At 41.7% G+C, this 21,018-nt stretch overlaps 1 protein-coding gene across 13 annotated transcripts in view; it reads right to left on the bottom strand.

The window, feature by feature from the left end:
- Positions 1 to 21,018, bottom strand: part of Cadps (calcium dependent secretion activator) — a 433,680-nt gene that overhangs the window by 128,725 nt on the left and 283,937 nt on the right. For all 13 annotated transcript variants that reach the window (XM_085687935.2, XM_085687936.2, XM_085687937.2 and 10 more), the window contains exons 12-13: positions 9,126 to 9,262; positions 5,744 to 5,931 (exon numbers count right to left, since the gene is read on the bottom strand). In XM_085687935.2, coding sequence (XP_085544061.1) covers positions 5,744 to 5,931; positions 9,126 to 9,262 — 325 coding nt within the window. The remainder of the gene's footprint in view (positions 1 to 5,743; positions 5,932 to 9,125; positions 9,263 to 21,018) is intronic.

Raw genomic sequence — 21,018 nt, 5'->3', positions numbered from 1 at the left:
GACATTGGAGACCCTAAGTCAGACTTCAAAGTGCTCACAGCAGTAATATGGGTGGCTGTTTGATATCACATCCACGTTCAAAGGGTGCGTCCTCTGTAAGCATGTACTTAGGTACATGATATATGTACAGATGATTCCAGTGAACCGAGGATGAGGACACACATGGAACTTGAGGTAAGAGCTATCAATGGCATGGGTTTCACAAGACTTCATGCTCTTCATATGGGAGCAAGCTTCCTTCATGAAGACGGTTAAAACGTTTCAACGAGGGTGGCAAGTCCACAGAGAATTTTTCCTTAGCCATGTGGGATGCTTGCTTTTCTTTGAAACTTGCCTGTAATTTGCCCTCTCCCTCTGACGATTACTACCTGTTAGGTAAAGCTGGCAGTTTAGGATTCAGGGATGCTTCATTCATGCACAAGGGCAACACCTATCCAGACCTAGAGTAAACCAGAGACATGTTCGTGTTCATAAACGGACCACCAAGTCTGTATGTATCACGAGATCAAGAATATAGATCACTGTTAGAGCCCCACCCATACCTGTACGTTATGTAAAGCACTGTGTTCAGAGCTCTGTAAGGCAGATCTAAACCTATTTATGTAGATTTTGGAGAAAAGAGTTAAAATGTACCAAACACAATGGTGTGCATATGCGAATAGATAGAAATAGAATTGAAAGAAAAATTACATGTAACTCAATATGAGGCAAATAGTCACCGAAAAACAATAAATTAAAAGAAAAGGAAACCACCACCACATGACATGGAGTGAGGCAAGGACACCATAATTAAGCCAACTGTATAGTCAGTGGGAGAGAAGATGGAGACCTCAGCTATAGCGGTGACATTGAAGAGAGACAGAGATGGAAATATTTGAGAGCATTGATTGGGTCAGGAATCGCGATTTGTGACATGCTCTGAGAGAAGGGAAGTTCATGCAATGGCTGATCAGGCTGATCAGCTTCTGTCTCGAGCAAGTTGGGGGCTGATTTAGGACGAATGGAGAGGGAGTTCCAATCCGAACCCCCAGGATGCACATGGCTCTGTCGATCAACAGAACCTTGACTTTGAACACATCCCCGCCGAAGATCTTTGGATGCGTTTTCAGAGATGGCTTCGGATTCCTGCCCTCTTACATCTGCCTGCAGGCTCATTAATCTATGCAGCGAGCTGTGGATTGAGGCGGTTGGCATTATGGATTTGTTAATTGCTGATACAATGTACTTTCTATGCAGGCCATATGTGAAAAGCAGCAGTGGCATTCAAGAAATGTTAAATAATAATGTAAATGAGAAAAATTTCCAATCTCAATCATAAAGGGATCCAAGGAACATTGACGCAACTTGCAATCATCGGAGCTGTTTGATTGCCTTGTCACTGTGGGACAGTGACCAAAGTGACGCTAATCTAAATGTCATCTAGAAAGAATACTAAAAATATTATGGTGAAAATTAAGTACTGCAACCTTAGGAGCTGATTTAAAAACGAGAAGATATAGCAATTTGCATCTGTGGATTTTATGATCGCCAAATGCAACCGGCTGAACACTCACATTTTCCTTTCGTTCTCTCACTTGTTGAGAAAATGGGTTTAGTTCTAAAGAGTTGGCCCAAACTTGTAGCCAGCCATTCAATCAGGCTAAAACTTTCACATGTACCAGAAGCACATGAGCTGTTTGATTCATCATATTCAATTGTTTCATTATTTCACATTTAAATGTTCAGGTAGGAATTCCACAGAAGATTTTTGACTGCAAATCGGGTTCATTCCCCTGCCGCAAACTGTTCAAATGCACAGGAATCAAACAACCAAGACCTTGCTTAGATAGGACCTGAAATCAGAATAATGTGCAAATATCTGGCTCCATGCAAGAACTGCTGAGTTATTTGAAGGTAGGACCCTGTACTCGTCCTTTGGCAGATTCTTTCTTGCAGCCCGTGTGTATCCCAGAGTATGAAAACCACTGCTTCTATGGGACAACACAAATTGTACTCAGGCACAGGGTCTATGTGAAAAAAATAATAACAAATCCAAGGAAAAAGTAACCATTTTATCCCATCATTTGGAAATATGATTTAAAACAAGACTCCTTGACCGCAATGTTACTGTCCTTTGAAGGTATGCCTGCCTGGGCATTGCTGGGTATTTAATAATAATTTTATGTCAGTCAAAAATATGTCCAGGCCTCACCAAAAATCTTCCATAGGGAAAATTCACCGTGCTTAATCCTGTCAGGCACACAGGGAAGACCCCACTGGGTTCCTTCTATGCTAGTAAACAGGCTTCAGTTCAGACACTTTCAGCGGGGACTACTGGTTCTCTGCTCTATGTGGATGAGGAGAGGGTCCAAAAGCAGAACTCTGGACAGCTGCCATGGGGGCTTCAGAGACCCTGCAAAGACCTCCTCAGAGACGCTCCCAGCGTGGTGATATGATAAGTCGCTGGTTTCCTGCAGGTGGGCGTGGACACCAGAGCAAAACACAAACAAGGAACTCTGCCTTACCTCTACCCTTATTTAACGCCAGGAGGGAGATGAGTGACCAAGGGGTTCTTGGTTTTCTTTGAGGGTCCCTATTCACTAAGCATATTATGATGGGCAGTTTGCTGCATTCTCTAGAACGAAAATGTTTCCATGCCAATCGGCTCTTCCTGTAAGTTAACTGCATACCAGGGCTTAGAAATGGTAGTGGATAAATGAATGTTGATGCATACAGGACCCTTGTCTGCTACTTTATGTAACTTGGACAAGCCTGAATAGAATTCCAGGCAAGGAAATATAGAAAGAAGTACATAAGACGATATCAGAAACACTGAGTAAATGTGATCTTTAAGGTACCATTTTTTTCCAATTAAAGCATTGCGGAAGGTCAAGAAACAGGATAAACTGAACAAAAGTTTAGGACTTCATGCTTTGAAGATGATCTCACTGTTTAAGTGGCTCTATTGAGAACCATTGATTTGGTGATTACCATAACTCTCTATTTCAGATGGGTTTCTTTTTAACAGGTTGTGGATATTAGGAGGATTTATTTAAGAAAATAGATCCATGATAAATGTATAGGCCTATTTGATGTTAACCCATCTTATTTGCACCTTGAACATAGTTTTCCAATTACAAAGCATAGCTTGTTTATTCTGAACGACTTGTAAGGCATCAGACCACCAACAGGAGAGGATGACCAGAAGAAAAACAAACCAACAAAAAGAAAGTAATCTGACTCATGGTTCTATTTGTGAATTGGTAGGTTAGTTTTTCAAATGCAAAGATATTCTAAAAATCATCAAACACGTGACTCAAATTACCAATAGACCAGATTTTGTCCATTTCTAAGATCTTTTATGAAAAACTGCACCTTTGAAAGTCTTTAAAGGGTAGGGTTAAGACATGCATAGAGCCAACCGTTAGCAAAGGTGTTCATGGTGGTGAGGCTGCAGGCCCAGGGAGAGGACAAAGGGGCTGAAAACACAAGCCAGTACACACATGGCTTCTTACCTTTTTTGTTCTTGACTTGGGTGGATTTTGGACTCTTTTCTCTTTTTTGATTCTCTTCGTGGCTCTCTTTTAGCCTCCGGTTCAGGAGAAGGTGGAGTTTTGCCCCCTTGAAAGTCTGGGTTTGGTAGTCGGCCACTAAGACACACATGCATTTGTTGACTTTTGCAAGGGAGCAGTTGTATAAGGCATGCATAGAGGGGTGGCCAGTCATAGAAGAAGCAAGAGTACACACACACGCACGTACACACACACATGCAAACAAAAAGAAAGAAAAAAAAAGATGCATCAAAAAGCAATGGCAAATGCATTCAAACTAAAATAATAAGCAAAAGAGATGCAAAACGCATAAGGAAAATCAGGACTGAAAAGAAAATAAGAAATCCAAAACTGTTCCCACGACAAGATGTATAAACCTAACTGTGAATCAAGTGGCAGTCTTACAATATGAAACCCAGACAATGTGTATCATAATTCATGATGATGTTTACCAGGGAGTTTACAAAAACATTTCATTATTTTATAACACTTTCTTCTTCAGTAACATATGTAGAATACAGTGTGACAACCCAGAGAATATAATGCAACTTCTTTCTCTCTCTCCCTCCATAAAGAATTCAATCCAAGAGGCTGTAACAGATAGTCATCAAAGTGTACATATTTGTAAATATCAGAATCATGCATGCTCCTACCCAGGTATCAGAGTCTTCATGAATATCCTTTATGCAAATCAAAGGTGTCTTGGGCTATGGAGCTATAACAATAGGAGCTGAAGATAATCTTGCTGTCTGTTAAAATATTCAAGGCTACAATGTTATTGTTATCCAGATCTAAATGATAGAGTTGCATTTCATAAAAGTCTGTCGGTACTGGAGACAGGAAAAGCACAGAACAAATCCCACAGACATTTCAGGGCTGTGTGGCTTGCAAAGATGAGGAAGGCTGACACAACCCTGGCTTCAAAGCCAGGTAGCCTGGGCTGGATTCTTCCCCGTATGGATTTCCCCAGAGTGACAACTTGCTCCTCCGAGGCTTGTTTTCCAAAGCCACCCAGCTGTCTTCTGCTGCCTCCCCTGGCTGTCGGCGGGGATGCTTTGGAATATTGTAGACTTGTCTTTATACTAGCGTGTGGCTACATACATTGAGATGGTAAGCTGGCTGTGGCAGTGTGGAAATTTATTCCATGCCTCTAGAGCCAAATGGCAATGTTCTTAAATTATTTGCTTCTTTGCATTATTCAGAACATGGATTCCTCCCCTCATCCAGGAGCTCTCCAGTCTAAAGAAATAGAATGCTTAGCACAGATTCAGGAGACTTGACATTCTGGTCTTGTCTATGAAACCTACAAAATGAGGGGGTTGGCTAGATTGTGATCGCCAAAGTTCTTCCCGCCTCTGAGGAGATATTCTAAGTGTTCCTGGCATGTTGGCTTCCAGCTTCACCTATCTTCCTTCAGCTCTAGCAATTCGCTTGGCTTCCTTCTTTGCAGGACAGTAGTACATGCTGTTCCTTTTGCCTGGATCCACTCAACTCCTACACATGCTTCAGTTCCCGGCTCTAGCATCATTTCCTCGGGGAGGTCCCCGCTGACATTCTGCCGCTCCATCTGAGTCATGATCCTCATTGAATTCTACCCAGAATTTAATTCCTTCTCTTAACGTATCTCCTATTATCTGGTGTCTAGGTCTTATTTATTTTTATTATGTATACAAGGGGCAAACCAGAGCCTGACACTGGGTAAGCACCAAATGCTCCTGAAATGAACGAGAGTACCAACAAGGACAAAGGAGTGATCTGTTTCTTGCCAAGTTCCAGGCATTTTGCTCGGTTCTTCATGTTCACAAGTGTCCCCTCAACCCCATGACAATACCGTCATTCCCATTCTATAGATCACAAAGTTGTAGTTTGGGGGATTTAATTATCAACCAGGGTCACCAGTAGAAAGAAATAAAATAATAAACAAACAAACAACCAGCAGTGATTAGTACCCAGACTGAGTTACTTTAGGGGCTCCCCTAGAAGTTATTTCTTCACAGTTGTTTAAGGAAAGGAAACTAAATTAGCACTCCCCCCTCTTTCTCCTCTCTCTCTCTCTCTCTCTCTCTCTCTCTCTCTCTCTCTCTCTCTCTCTTTCTCAGCATGTATCATTGGGTAAATAAGGAGAGATAGTCAGTTAGGGTTGATAGTTAAAGTCACAAACCCCTGAAAGTTTCTTATTAATGTGTTAGGAATACCTCCAGACTCACACTTACCTGTTACCGTGGACATGGGATGCACAGAAGGCAAAGCTGTAGTGGAGAAGTGTGGGGTCAATCATGGCGCCATTTTCTGCCCGTTCCAGCAAGTCTCTCAGGTAGCAGAGATGCCGATGACATCCTCGGACTCCATTTCGAGCGCAATACTCATCTAATACAAACACCTGGCCAGGACTGAACCAGCCCTGGAGGGGAATAAAGGAAAAGCTTTCTTTTAAATGCAAGTTGCTTTCTGGGGAGCTGCTAGTATCAGGAGTGGCTGGAGGAAGAGACTGAAAGACGGCCAGCGTTAACTCTTCTGATGGCATGCCAGCTGCTGGGCCAGTACACTGACAATGCTCTGTTTATCCCTCCCAGCAGACTGTCCTGGAAGATGCTGTCATCCCTACTTCCCAGGTGGGTAAGTTAACTGAGTTCAGGGACGACATGGGATTTCCATGTAATTGCTATTGCTGTATAAGCAAAACAGCATGCTTCCAGAAAAAGAGAATGACCAGGGCTCCAACACTGGGGGGAAGCTGAGGCAGAGTCTGACAAGGGAAAGTTGTGATATAAATGCCTTGGTATTGACAGAAACTTTCAGCTAAGCCTTTTAGTAAGCCAGTGAGGTGGATGGGACAGGCGCATCTTGTTTTTCTCCACCACGAGGGAAGCTGGATCAGGAAGCTGCAGTACACACTGGACTCAGCCCAGCTCTGGCTACTCCAGGCCCTCTGTTCCCTATCCTCAGGCATCAAAGAAATCGTAAGCTGCTTTACATAAAGACTAAACTTCGTAAATCTCTACACCTTAGAAAAATTTCTCAGCACATTTTAAGATGAAGGCAATAACAGCACCTCAAAGACTGAGAGTAAGTTTTCCAAGAACGGATCTGATTTGATCGAACGAAGAAAGGAATTTCTCACAACTGGGTTTACGGCTCTGTCCCCACCCCTGTAATTATTTGTTTCCTTTTATTTATTTGCTCACCATGAGCCCAGCCAAAGTTTGCTATAAAAGAGAATCCAGATGGAGTCTCTGATGATAATTCAGTGGCAGGATGACTAGAGACCACTGCCTCTGTTTCGTAATTAGAAAGACAGGTCGCTAGAAGGGCCAAGAGACTGGTATTGCTGATCGATGTGGACAGACTCTAAAATCAAACCATATTGTCTCATTTCTATGACACCTGAAGCAATAATAAACTGTTAGTCTAAGTAGCGCTTTCTAAATTGGAAATTTGGGCTCTTTTAAATATCAACTTCCCTTTACTTTGAGGGTCTCCTGGGAGTTGTGTTCTGAACATTACTGCAGCTTGGGGTAGAAGGGACAGGAGGGAAAAGTGGTGTGGAATAGGGAGAGGCCAAAGGAGTGTGGGAGAGAAGCCTTTGCAAGGTTCTAATTGTGATTAGTGATCAGGGATCTTCGATTGACAACACGCCGCTCAGCGATGCCTCCAACGAAAGACGGCATCTTTGCTATTTCAAATTATAAGTTACTGCGGAGGGCGGGAGAGAGTAGTCGAGGCAGTGGGCTGCCCCTATAGGCAACTTCTTTGCCACTCCATCTGCTACCCCAAATGCTAAATCTTAGAGACAACACTGCTGTGAAAGATTAAAATATATTTTCTACGACTCAGATGACACCAAGTCTTTTGTAGATGCCAAAATAGCTGCTTTGAAAAGAGTTGAAGAAATATCAATTAGGAACTGAGTCGAAGACACAGAAAAATTTATGTATCCCTGCTGGTCGGTCTCCAAAACCAACTGAAAAAAAAAAAGACTGTAATAATGAAAAAAATGAAATATATAGAGATAGGGGATAAGGTCCTTTAAATTTCTGTTATTTTTCTGGAATTTTGACTTTAATTAATAGATCCAGGTACATAAACAGGGAAGAGAATTGCTCTGGGTAACTCACAATTATTATTTTTTCATTTTAGATTATATTTTTTAAGCCTATACTGATTGATGGCATGAACATTTCATTTCTGGTTTAATCTTGTGAGGGCATTTTCGAATTCTTCTTGATGGTACATTTCAGGATAAAAAATTGTTTTCAAACACCGATAGGAATAAAAGTCTTAAAAATTATACATCTCAAAGTGTCCTCGAGTAAGCAGAATGCTCTGGAAAGGGGTGATTATGTTCATGTACACCCTCATGACCTTCGTAAATGTCATCAGAGACAGATGAGGTCAGGAAATCACCTGAGAAAAATGGCCTTGCAATGCAAGGCAAGTATTTTTTGTTTGTTTTATTTTTTTTAAGTCAATGTAGTATTCCTTTCAAATCTGATAAAGTCAGAGTCTCCAGTAAAGAGATTTTCAACATGAGATAATGTGTCATATCATGAGATATGAGCCATAGATTAATAAGTTATCCCACAGAACCTCACTTCTATTTTTGGGATGATTTTACCCTCTTTAAAAAAAACATATTGCATCTTCAAGCACCAAAAAGGGGAACTTAAAAATAATCATCCAGAATAAGGGTTTATGCTAATGTTAGTTAATTATATAATGTTAATATTACAAAAATCTATTAACTTCCTTGTTTGAAGTCAAGGACAAGAATTGTCCTCTGCAGAAATCATTTGACCATTTTCTCCTTTTGTGTCTATAATGGGATTAATAACATTTACCTTTAAGATACAAAGTGATAATTTATAATCTGCAGACAGAAATGAAGTAAGTCTTTGTTGTGGTTTGGGGCTTGATAATTAAAAAGCAGAATTATGTTTTCAAAAATTGGATACATATGTAACAGCAGTCCTTAAACGGAACTAATTTGACTCCTGGTTTAAAATGGATTTTAGGGAGTGTAAATACCCTGCTGGGTAGCTGAACTTCTAAATATCTACTGCACCTTTAAAATTTTCTCTTCAAGGGTGAAGAAGGCTCTGCCTTTGAGAGAAAAAGTGCTACCCAAATAAACAAAGCCAAGTCGTTAGGCTTAGGAGAGCGAGAGCATTAGCAACTACTTGGGTCGTTAGAAGTGACACACAATGCAGGCCTTAATGAGCTAGGGGTACCAGGTATAGGCCAGAAAGGGTGGGGCATCTTAAACCCCACGACAACCGGGCAAATTTTATAACTTTATCGCCAGCAGGTGCCAAGCTCATCCACCCTTTTAGAAAGATTTCTGGTGTAGCAGCTGAAAAGGGGGAAGCTAAGATGGGGTGACAGGGAATTTGGCTGTATCTCTTGAGAGCACTTCCTCCGATTCAGATTGATTCCTGGGTAAATAAAGCTATCGTCACGCAGGAAATTGAAGACGCATTTGTAATTGTTAAAGGGATTTTGTACGGGAGCAGGAGCGCTCCGACCTAAAGGTAGAGGGGTATTTGAGTTTTCAACAATGTCATGTCTCAATTGCCGTAGATCAAAGGATATACTTGCCAGGCAAGAATAGGAATCGTTAAGTCTGTGATCCAAAGTCAGTCGCTGCACCATCTCAAAGAGGGAAGCGTGGTCAAAGTTACAGGGGTTGGAAGAGATAAATTCATCCATGCCGTGCTTTTGAGCTCTGTCTGCATCTGTTCATTTACACATGTAGAGAGAGACACAGTTTAGAGAAACACATCACGCTTTTTTGACATTTCAGACTCCTAGGATTCACTAGGCATTGTGAACATCAGCTGCCTCCCTGCTGCCCACCCCCCAATACCCCCAAGATAATCTCTGACCCACCCCCCATTGTCAACTTGCATCAGTTACTGGTGAGTTTACTGCATTTAGGCAAAAATATATTGGCATCAACATGTTTATCAAATGGTCACAATTCCAGTTCCTCCGTGTTGCTCTTCACAACTACAGATGAGACCGGTAACTTCGCCTGCATTTCACCAAACACTGAAAGCAGATCGGATCTTTGCTGATAGCGGTCTAGCTAGCTTTGCAGGTTTGTAAAAGACTCTGCCATTCCAGTGGTTGTGTCTAGAGCAATTTCTCAGTGCTTATTGGAATTATCTGGAAAGGGGCTTATGCTGGTTTTCAGCAGAGTGACAATATTTGTGTCAACCCCTTCCAAATTTTCATTGCCAATTTGGTGTCACGAAAGGTTTGATTCCCCAACCCTCCAAAATTAAAAGTGTTTTCTTTCTTTCTTTCTTTCTTTCTTTCTTTCTTTCTTTCTTTCTTTCTTTCTTTTATTTTTTTAAAGGTTGAAATCAGGAGAGGAAGTTAAATGAGAGTTTAGTGCTGGAGAGGCAAGGATGTTTATTGCCTTGTGGGGCACATACTCCATTAGCAAAGCTTATGAAAGAGACAAACAGAAACTGCCCTCTGAGGGCTGCGGTCTGCCACTTAGTGTGAGCTAATAGTCTCCGTGTATTCACGCTTTTTCGTACAGGGTGAAGGCTGTAGGCAAAACCTCCTAAGGGCTAACTAATTAATCTCAACATGTGTAACTAAAATAGACTAGCCTTCGCTGGCAAAATAACTCAGAGAATTCAGCTCGAGCGCCACCAGGAAAATCCTAAAGAGGGAGGAACGATAGTCTCTTTCACGGTGAGGAGGTCAGCACACTGTATATCATTCTCTCTTCCACTACCCAGACTACAGCTGAATGGAACCTCAGAGCAAAATCAAGCAAGATCTTACTTATCTCCTTGCATGCAGCATTTTACTGGAATCCAGGGACCTGCCAGGAGCCAGCAAAATAATCAGGGCAAAGGGAAAATTGATTTCTGACTTGAGAGGGTGTTTGAATAATATTTTCCTATATGGCCTCTGTTCCAGGAAGGTTTTTTTTTTTTCCTTTTTCTTTCCCATGCTTAGGGTATGTCTGTGAGCTTGATTTGTGTGACTTTAGCACCCTGATTTCTCAGTGACTTCAGCGATTCTTAGAGCAGAAATGCATAGCTTGTCAGTGTCTACCCTGCCCAGTGAAGGATTTTTAAAATCTTTGACATTTTTGCACAGGACTACAGAGTGGTCAGCTTTTCAATAAGATGTGTTATGCCCAAGACTCCCAGAAGCGATGTCTCTAGAAGGCAAGTTGAAGAATAAGGTTTTAACAGACTGACTGCTCCATTCAAACGATAAAGCAAAGGCTTTTGGGAAAGATATTACATGTGAAGAAATTATGGGAGAGGATCCCCAACAGCACTCCTTGCTGTGTTATGTATCTCAGGTTCATCCTTGGGGGAGGGCTTTGAACTTGAGGTTGGTGCATGGCCTAAGGGCTTTCTTTTGCTTTAGGATCTCAGGACAATGGAGTCTGGGAGGTGGAACTGGCTGCTTCTGGGTTTGAATGTGCTACTTGTGGCCAAGACAAGTAACTATCTTATGCTTGTCCCTACTGGTGAAAAGACCCTCCCAACAACTGGACAGCTCTTCTGTGCCTCTTCCCCTAGAAGCTGCCCTCTCTCTCTATCCTCCGAGTCCCGGAGCAACTTAATTCAGGAAGAAGCAAGAGTGGGGTGCACTTGAATTGCTCATCCTGTTACATCCTCATGAGCCACATCCACCCCCTGCCTCCCAATTTTAACAGATAGATCAGGCAGCTTGGCTAGCGTCAGATTCTTGCTCTTGGATTTCTCGGCAGAGGCTGTAAGCTGAAAAATCGGCCAGGGTCTTCTTTCCTCTGCCAGTTTGGCTCAGCTACTTCACCGCTCTTCAATACAACCCCGGTCATTCAGCTTGGAGAGAAGGGGGATCTTGTATAGCTGTTTAAAAATATGGCATGGGTTTCAAGTGTCATACTCCTTTGTTGTTTGAACCTCTCGAATACTTGGCTGTTGACCTGTTTTGCTTTTCTGGCCACTCAGAAAATGGTCTGAAGAGACAATTTGGCCCTCTAGACAGACCTGTACACCGATAGCCTCCCCGTCCTGTCACAGGGCCCCTAGGAATCTAGGTTGCTGTGCTAATTGCTGGCTGTGAGTGCAACTTGAAAATGGCTTCCTTTCGCACCAACAGTCTGAAACAGGCTTATAGAAAACTCTGAGTAAAATCCACGTTTTCCTTTTTTAACAATTAGCCCAAACAATAAACCTTCACTTCCTTCGTGGTTGTCTCTTCTTTGTTCTAGTCTACATGTAGAATGATACAGAATTGGAATTAATGTGGCTTGGAGGTGTGTGTGTGTGTGTGTGTGTGTGTGTGTGTGTGTGTGTAAGTGTGTATGTATGTGTGTGTGTGCTTGCATGTAGAAGCCAGAAGTCGACACTAAGTCTTAGTTGCACTCAACTTTATTTGTTTTGAGACAAAGTCTCTCACTAAGTCTGGAGCTCACTGAGTCAGCAAGACTGGCTGCCCAGTCAGTCTCAGACCCTCCTGTCACTGCTGTGACTGACTTTTCTATGTGTGATGAGGATCTGAACTCAGGTCCTCAGGCTTGCGTGGCCAGTACTTTACCAGTTAAGCCATCTCTCCACTATCTGGCCTCCTTCTTTAAATGGTAGCCACGTGCTGGTGGGATTGTTTAATCTCTGAGCCTCAGTTTCCTCATATGGCAGATGAGCTGGCTTTTCTGTCTCCTCTCTGCCATCTTGGACTGCAGTTTAGTGATCTTCAGGATCTTTGCAAACCTATACCTAAGGGATGGTACATAATGGAGTGGGGCTCCAGTAAGTAAGATCACATTACCAGGGCTTAGGATTAGAGACCTTGTCTAGAAGACTTCTTCGGGTGGCTGACTCTCAGCACTAGTTTGAGCAGTTTCCCTGAGCTTATATTATGAGAAGGAAAGAAGAACACTAACTTGAGGCATCAAATCAAAACATCTGAACCTTAAGGAGGGATTCTAGAATTTTATGTCCTTTGCTATATTCCTAGGATCCAGAAAAACAAAACAAAAACAAAAATACCCAGAATACAGGTAGTGCTTGGTGCACAGTTGTCAAAATATTGTGTTTATTTTATCAAAGTAAATAAACCCATGCTTTCAGTATGTGTTATCTATTTATTTTAAAATTACATTTGCTTATTTATTCTCTCTCTCTCTCTCTCTCTCTCTCTCTCTGTGTATGTGTGTGTGTGTGTGTGTGTGTGTGTGTGTGTGCACTCACTCGTGTATGTGTACAGCCTGACATGGTATGCATATTGAACTTAGAAGACAGCTTTTGGGAACTGGGTCTCTCCTTCCATGATGTGGGTCCTGGGGATCAAACTCAAGCTGCCAGGCTTGTTGGCAAGACCCTTTACGTACTGAGCCATTTCTTCTGCCCAATGTCTTCTAGGTATTGATTTTGTGGAATACTGTTACACTAAACTCACAGTTCATCTGTTACTTAGAAGAGCAGAGAATTCAGCAGAGGGTTGGGGCGGGATACCTAATAACCGGATTGAAGGTTGGAACACCGATTTGTGGTATGTGGTATGTGCCAGTGTTTAATGTTTCTTAGACTCCTTATCCTCATTTATGAATTAAAGGTAGCATTTGGAGACTGTGTCATAGAGTTGTTGAGGGGATCTAGCAAATGTCCTGACATATAGTAAGCACTCAATAGATGTTTCCTAGGAGTAAACAGGCAGACTTCTTAGATCTTGCAAAGCCAGTATGCATTCAGCTGTTAGCGAGCCAAAGGTGCCTCTGTATTTATAGTCAGTAGTCCATACCTTCTTGCTTCTTTATATTATTTTAGGAAACTGTCAACCCATCCCTGTCTCTCCTCTTTAGAATTCTGCCCTGTCCCTGCATAACTGATTCCTACAGTCTGCCTGGCTTGTATGGGTTCTGTTCTGATTTCTCTGGTGTCAGGATACATACACACCACAGAAGCTCTGAGAGGGTAATGTGTCTCTTGAGAACTTTCATGATCTGTTGTTTCCTTGCTAGCCTCTGCAGGAACCAGGTCCTTAGCAGGTGGCTATTAATGGAGAGAGTGACTCTGACACCTCCACCCCAGGCAACTCCCCGCTAGCTTTATTAAGGAGACACACACATGGGAATTCAGATGGCTTCTCTCAAATCCAAAAGCGGGAACATGTGCTCTTAGGGGGAAAAATCGTAGAGAAGGAAACAGAATTCTAGGTGCAGGTGCCTTTGGATACCATTCAGATTGTCTGCCTGTGTCTCCATACAAGTCGAGGACCATATGCATTACATATGTTGTCTATGTTAAAATAAAACACTGCAGTGGTCCAGCTGTTCCAAATTCTGTTTCAAAGAGCTTGTGGGCGCTTCCCAAGCAACACCATATAATCATCCTTGTACTGCCCCAGTCTGTTCTCCTACAGCACGGAACACAAAAAAAAAACAAATGCTCTTTGCAACTCCGTTTCTTTTTGCACAAACAATGAGAACTGGGGTGGGGTGGGGTGGGGGTTAAAGAAAAAGAAAACTCCGAGGTTGACATCACTGAGGGAAAACAGCCCAGAGAAAAAGTTTTAGAAAGTCGTTTCCTGAACTGAGGACACTGGGGTTATTTTCTTTGCCAATGTTTGGTGGGTGTCAAGAGAATGAAAATGAATTTGAGTGTTAGGGTGAACAAAACAGCGTCAGGAAGCCAGCTTCCTGTAAAATTCCAGCGAGGTTTGGAACATTGCTTGCTTTGGGAATTACGTACTAACCCTGTTTGTTGCTGTGGCTACTGATATGAAAGAGTTAGAGAAAGAAACGTAGGATTTTGTAGATTTTTGGCACTAACTTTAACCTTTTCCAGCCTTGGCTTCAAAGTAAGCCCCAAGTCCTGATTGGTCTGCGAGGGACTGAAATGCTCTAAAGGGGCCATGTGGTTTCGTAGGCTACATGACTAGGGTGTACCCCAACACACCTTTCAAAGGATGCTACATGACTAGGGTGTACCCCAACACACCTTTCAAAGGATGCTACATGACTAGGGTGTACCCCAACACACCTTTCAAAGGATGCTACATGACTAGGGTGTACCCCAACACACCTTTCAAAGGATGCTGACTGTCCAATTTGTGAGGTTTAGCTGTGTAAGAGTGTTTTAAGTCCTCTATGGTGTGGGATAGGAATTGGCTTCAAGTTAGACATACATGAATTGAGTCGACATTGGTACCTCTATTGCATTAAGAATCTTCCATCCTACCAGTGACGTTGGTTAACAGAGACAGCCTGAGGGACCCCGGTTTATCAGCAGGTGTTGCTTACAGGTGGATCCTCATGAAAACCTTTACCTGAAGTTGGCCTAGAAAAAAACTGCAGTTTGACATTTAAGGAGTGTTTTAAAAACACTGTTTCCTACCGTGCAATCATTTTATGGACTTCATCTCTTCATTTAATCTCCTTTATTGAAATTCATGTAACGACTCCCCAAGAGACTCCCTGACATTTATGGTACTCTTTAGTTGGTTATGATATCTGGGTTCAATTTAAGGTTGATAGTCTCTTTCTTTTTTCCTCATATGACTAGAAAAATAAGTAAATTTTTGCAGTATCTTATATTAACAGAAAATAAATTTACATGATCTTATTTCAGAAAACTGTATTTTAGATTCATTTACAGTGTATTCCAAATAAATACATTTTTCTTGAATGAATAGTATAGTTTTTAAATTTGAATTTAAAAGATTTCCCACTGTTATTACCACAGCTCAGGGATTAGAAACAAAGGGCAAAAAAAAAATCTTTGTTTTGTAATGTTATACTTTGGAGCTTTCCATGGGTAAACGAGAAAGAATTCTTTTGCTAAACATAACAATGACAGCTTATTCATACACTGTTTAAGAGGGCTCTTTTCGCTCAGGAAACCACATCACGATAAACTCAGGGTAGAGGTTCTATTTCTGAAATTTAGAGCACACCAGGGCTCTTGTTGCTCCTGACAGGAGCTAGAGGCAAGAGGAGAGCTAATGTAACTGAAAAGTCATCTGCGAGCCCAAACTGAAAATTAAAAGGTGACTTTGTATCCTTCTTATACGGAGAATGTGCGCATGTCATATCTGCTTGACCGTGCAAGAGTGGACGCGTGGTTTGGACAGTAACGAGCAATGACAGTAGCTCGGCCTCATCAGGGGACATGAGAGAACGAAATGACAATGACTGATGGCAGCTGGCTCTTTACAGATTTCTCTCCAAGAGCTTTTCTTGGTATAGTCAAGGAACTAGGGAATGCTGTGCCCAGCAAGAGACTGGCCCTGCCATGCCTGCTGTCCTGAGGCACACAGTGGACCACTTGTCTGGGAGACAACTTCACTTCCTTTTGGTTTCTCTAGCTAGGTTAATCTAATGATGAATGGCTGAGAGAGGATGGTGTCTTTGGAGGCCAAGGGTCACGTGGCAGTTTTAAATTACCATGGCAAAACACTCAAGGGGCGGGGGGTAAACATGAACATTTATTTCAATGCTAGCTTCATGTAACTCTTTGTAAGACAATTGTTTTGAGTAAAAAAAAAAATCACATCACAACAGAGCTTATTTGGTCAATAACCTAAAGTCAAAATAACAAGTGCTATCTAATTTTCCCTATTGCAATTACTATATTTTCAATGAATTGTCCTGTTATGATTTTTATAGTCTCCATTAATTAATTTTATATTCTTTAATATATGAGAAGAGAAAGATTTTCTATATTTAATTAATAATGTATCTTACTGACATGATAATACTCAAACAATTAGGGAATAATCTGTTAAATGTCAGTCAATAAAAATGAGTCTTCACTTAATATGTTCTCGTGAGCATGGATTATGGTACTTGGAAACATTTGGGCCTCACTTACTACAGAGCCCTTTTAAGAAGCCATTTCATCTTAACAACAAGGAGAATGATTTGTGGTGTGCTGCAGGCCATATACATGAAGTGGATGCTGAATTAATCTTTAGTATTGCATTCCTGCAATGTAGCAACTGCAAGTTGACAATAGAAGATATAGCAAAAATCTCCTAAAATAAAATCGTAGAAAACCAGGCAAATGACTATTAGAAAAATCTACTAGGACAGCAGTGCATTGTGCAAATACATGTCAATTCGCTCAGAACAGAGTTCATCCGGTCATTCATCCTCTCGCTCCAGAAACAAAATAAGCAGAGCCCTCACTCCCACTAAGTTCCCACACTGTAAGCTTTTCAGATGCCTCCTCAGACATTCCAAAGTAGGGAAAGTCAAATCAAGTATCTTGGAGTGGTGGAAAAGATCTGTCTGCTAGCCAGGGGTACATTTATGCAAAATAAAAGAGAAAGAAAGGGAGAAAAAGCAAATTAAAGAAAAAAAACAAACAAAAGGAATCAGAAGAAAAGACTACTGTCAAACGGTCAGGAGGAATGGTATGACCTACAGTCTTCTAAATTAGCATTCAGAGAACTCAAATACATATTTGCCTGCTCTCTTGACCAAATTGTCTAGCTCCCTCTAATGTGACATTTTCTCACAGTATATTTTACATAGGCAGCTTGACCCTATATGAATAAAGGAATTACAGACTCTCTTTGGTTAACAGTAGTATAAAGATTTTCCTGAAATTTTAAAATACTGTTTTCCCTGGTTTTTAGAGGGTTACAATTAGAAAAAAAATTAATAGAAATACAAATAAAGCTGAAGAGGTTATTGTTGTCATTGTTCTTGAGGGAGGAGTAGAACAGCATCTGAGAGGAGAATTCAAAATCCTCCTGGGCTCCGTGACACCCTGGACTAGAAACCTTTGTGAACAGAATATATGGACTCATGCGTGTCTTTAATTTGCCCTTGTTGTGTATGGACAATGTATTACAGCTCTGCATGCAGAATCAATCCTCAGTGAGTTTTATTTGAGGTATACCAGTAAGCCAAGTTGAATGAGCTCTCTAACGCTCAAATAATGCATTTACTTTATTAGTGGTAGCGTACAATTTCAAGTATTGCTCAGGGAAGATCACTGGGTTTCCTACCTCATCTTTCTATCTGTCTGGTATCCATGGCGAGCACGCCATTGGGAGCTGACCGTTCTAATCTTCGGAATGGGGAAGGAGAACCAACAACAACAACAACACATCACTGTGTCAAAGTGCAAAATGATCTGTTTTCAGGCACTGAGCGGTCGGGTAACTATAGATTCCATGAAGCAATGGCATTGCTGGCCATTTCCTTGTAATAGTCATTAATTATTCTCGGAATGGAAAAAAAACACATCAGAAGTTCCTAGGTGGCTTTACTCAAAAGTTCATTTGATGCCAATATGAAAGCCAAGGAGAGGAGGCAATTATGCACACATGACATGCATCCTAGCTTCAGTATGGAAGCTTACATATCCAACCTAAGGTCAGGAAAATAACATGAGAGCTCATACTACAAAGTCTAGACATGAGGGAGGTCGAAGAGGAGAGAGGAAGCACATTGCAGGTGTCAGATAATCGAGTCAGGATTATCTGAGCTGTGCTAGCTATAGGGGAGCACTTACCCTTCAGTCCAGCTAGAAGTTAGCAGGGTAAGAAGGAACAAACCAGAATAACATAAAGACTAGCAACAAGGCTCAGGAAAGCAGACAGGAGTTCTAGCCTAGAAGCTATCGTTCTTGGGTTTTGAGCAAAGATTGAACGAGAAAACTTAAAGTAAAACAAAACAACAACAACAAAAATCAACCTCCCCCAAATCAACAGTAATTGAACTCCCCCTAAGTGGTTGAAGAGTATCTTCGTTGTGATAAAATAGAGCAGTTCTCAGCAACGTCTAACTCAGGGGTGCGTGTCGCAGTTAACAGTAGTTAGTTGAGAAACAGACATTAAAACAACTAAATGCAAGCACTATATTCAGCAATCATTAACCAAATGGCAAAGCTTAACATACCTTCTTTCCCCAACCCACACCAAATGAGAATTGTAATATTTCTGGATATTGTTTCTCTAATACCCATTGACAGGGATAAGGTATCTTTTACGAGCAGCCACTGACACAGTGAACTGTGGCAATACTCAACTCCAGATTTGGGCATATCCAAAGTGTGTGACACTGGCCTTAGAAATTGGAGACTTAGAAGTATTTGTTTAAAAACCAAACAAAACAACAACAACAAAAAATCTTGTGGAACTAGGTACTACCTGATTAAAAAAAAAACTTAACTAAAATGGAAGAAAATTAAATCAACAACATACATACAAAATAAGAACCACAGAAGAACAAACGGTCTGAGCGGCTGACGGGGACCTCCCCAGACCTTTGCAGAGTTGCAGACAAACGAATAACAGCAGGATCTGTTGTCCCCACCTTTTTTTTCCAATTCCATACCACTCTTTCTTAGATGTGTCTTTTCATTTCGAAATTAAACTTTTGAAATTAAGAAAAAAAAAAAAGTCAACTGCCCCCAAGAAGTCAGTTAAACTGAATTTGGAAGCAGCCCAAAACACAGATTCTCAAAAGTCTCCCAAACTGTAAAATGTCCTGTTCTGAACATCCCTTGGAACAGACAGCGACAGGACAAGATTGGAGTGTTTCTTAATTTTTTTCTGTTCCCCAAATGCTTCTATGTGGCTTCTCTTTTCTATGTGGCCTCTGTTGGCTGTGTAAATTCTGACACAGTGATCACCCTGTGAAGTCACTGAAAAGTCTATAAGATTGGCCTCTGGCAAGAATAGGCCGGACTTTCACAAATACTCAGAACCAAGATTTAACTAGGCGTGTGCAGTCAGGTAAGCAGCAGCGACCCTGACCTTTTGGAACTTAAGGAAACCTTTTTAAAATGCAATACTTGATTTTCTTTTACTTGCTCTTTTTTAATCTTTTCTTTCTCCCCTCCCCCCATTTTTTTCCTAGCTAGAGAATCTGTGCTTGTGTTCATCTGTGAGATGAAAGGTAATTAAAGCAAATCAACCCAAAGCAAGTGAATGGCCAAGGTTTACTATTTAGAACTACACTAGAATTAACATTTCCTTTCCCTTGCTTTGTGGTCCTCAGTGACCAACACAGCTTAGTTTGCCCGGTACTAAGGAGTTCCGGGTCCACGGGATTGGATCCTACAAATAGGGAAGCCTCAAGCACATAAGGGTGGGCTTCCCATGCATACACACAAACTTTGCCCTGTTTGACGGTGATGGTTTGAGATAATACAGGCAGCCATGCCTGTTCTGTGGCAAGTTCCACAAAGTCTCACGAGCCCTGCTCGAAGCCACCCTTTGCTGTATGTGTGCTTGCCAGGCATACCTGCCTTGTGACACCATGGAATGCAAAGCCCCGGTTCCCTTTCTGACCTTCCCTGTTGGTTTTAGCCTTAATGCTTAAGGACTGAAGGAGGGCTGGTTACATCTTTGCTGGCTTCTGAATTTGGGGAACAGAAGTACCCTGCCTGTCCTGGGGTTGCAACAGACAGAATCTGAATCAGTGTGTGTGTGTGTGTGTGTGTGTGTGTGTGTGTGTGTGTGCTCGCTTCAATGACAATAAAACAAGAGTAGGGCCGTGGAAATTAGCGTCATTGGGTTGCCTTTATCACAGGGCCACTATGCACACCTGGGAAGACTGGGTACCGCACAAGCAAATGAGCGCCATTCACATCTTTGACTGTGAGAAAAGAGCCCCCTGGAGTGAGCAATTGGAATGGTTGCCTGTGGTGGCCTTGTTCTTCAAGAACCAGGTGGCTTTGAAGGCACCTCACACTCTCTGAAGGCCCTTCACTCCTAGGCAGAGCTTAAGAGGTGACCAGAGAAGAAGGTGAATTATCCCCAGGTTCTGATCAGTTTTATAGGCATATCCTTGATCAGTTTTATAGGCATATCCTATCTCCTTTGTCTTGTCTACCTTGTATAATCTATACTGTAGACTCTACAGGGATGAGCTTCTTATCCTCCAATTCTACCTTTCAGGATTTCCTGGATGACCCTTCTAAGATATGTCAAATGGGGTTGTAACATGTATTGAGTCACTGTGCACTCTGTTGGATCCTATCTATTGGTTTCCAAGGACCGAGCCTTCAGTTTTAGAATGAACTGTATCCTGTCTACATGGGGACCTCAATGGTTGGACCTCATGTATTTCCATGGAGGCTTATCTTTCTTCAGCAGCTTCTGTGGGTCTTTTAAATTCTATTGTGGGAGTGGCGCTAGGGTGTTAGGACGGAGCCTTGCATGCTCCAAGTACATGTTCTATCACCGCGTGACATTCCCATTACTTTTCCCAATGACACTCCATATTGCTCTTCCCTATATGAGTGAAGACATGGAAGGCCAATCGCAAGCCATGCAGCCATTTCTTACTGTAGGTGGATGGCAGAATACAGACACAGGGTGCCGGTGAAATGACCTCAGGAGAATTGGAGATCATTTGGAAAGAAAAGAGTTTTCCAAATATCATTTGAAACAGTTCTTTCATGAGGTTGATTGGAATGGTGATTATAATTAGGATTTTTCTCATACAAAGATAATTCAGGACGAGGGTGTGGCAGGTAATGTTAGTTCCAGAGATGTTAATAAGAGACTG

Source organism: Myodes glareolus, chromosome 5, assembly GCF_982192425.1.
Source record: "Myodes glareolus chromosome 5, mMyoGla1.1, whole genome shotgun sequence".
Lineage (NCBI taxonomy): Eukaryota > Metazoa > Chordata > Mammalia > Rodentia > Cricetidae > Myodes > Myodes glareolus.
The sequence above is the reverse complement of the archived record's forward strand: the minus strand, read 5'-3'. Positions and strand labels throughout refer to the sequence as shown.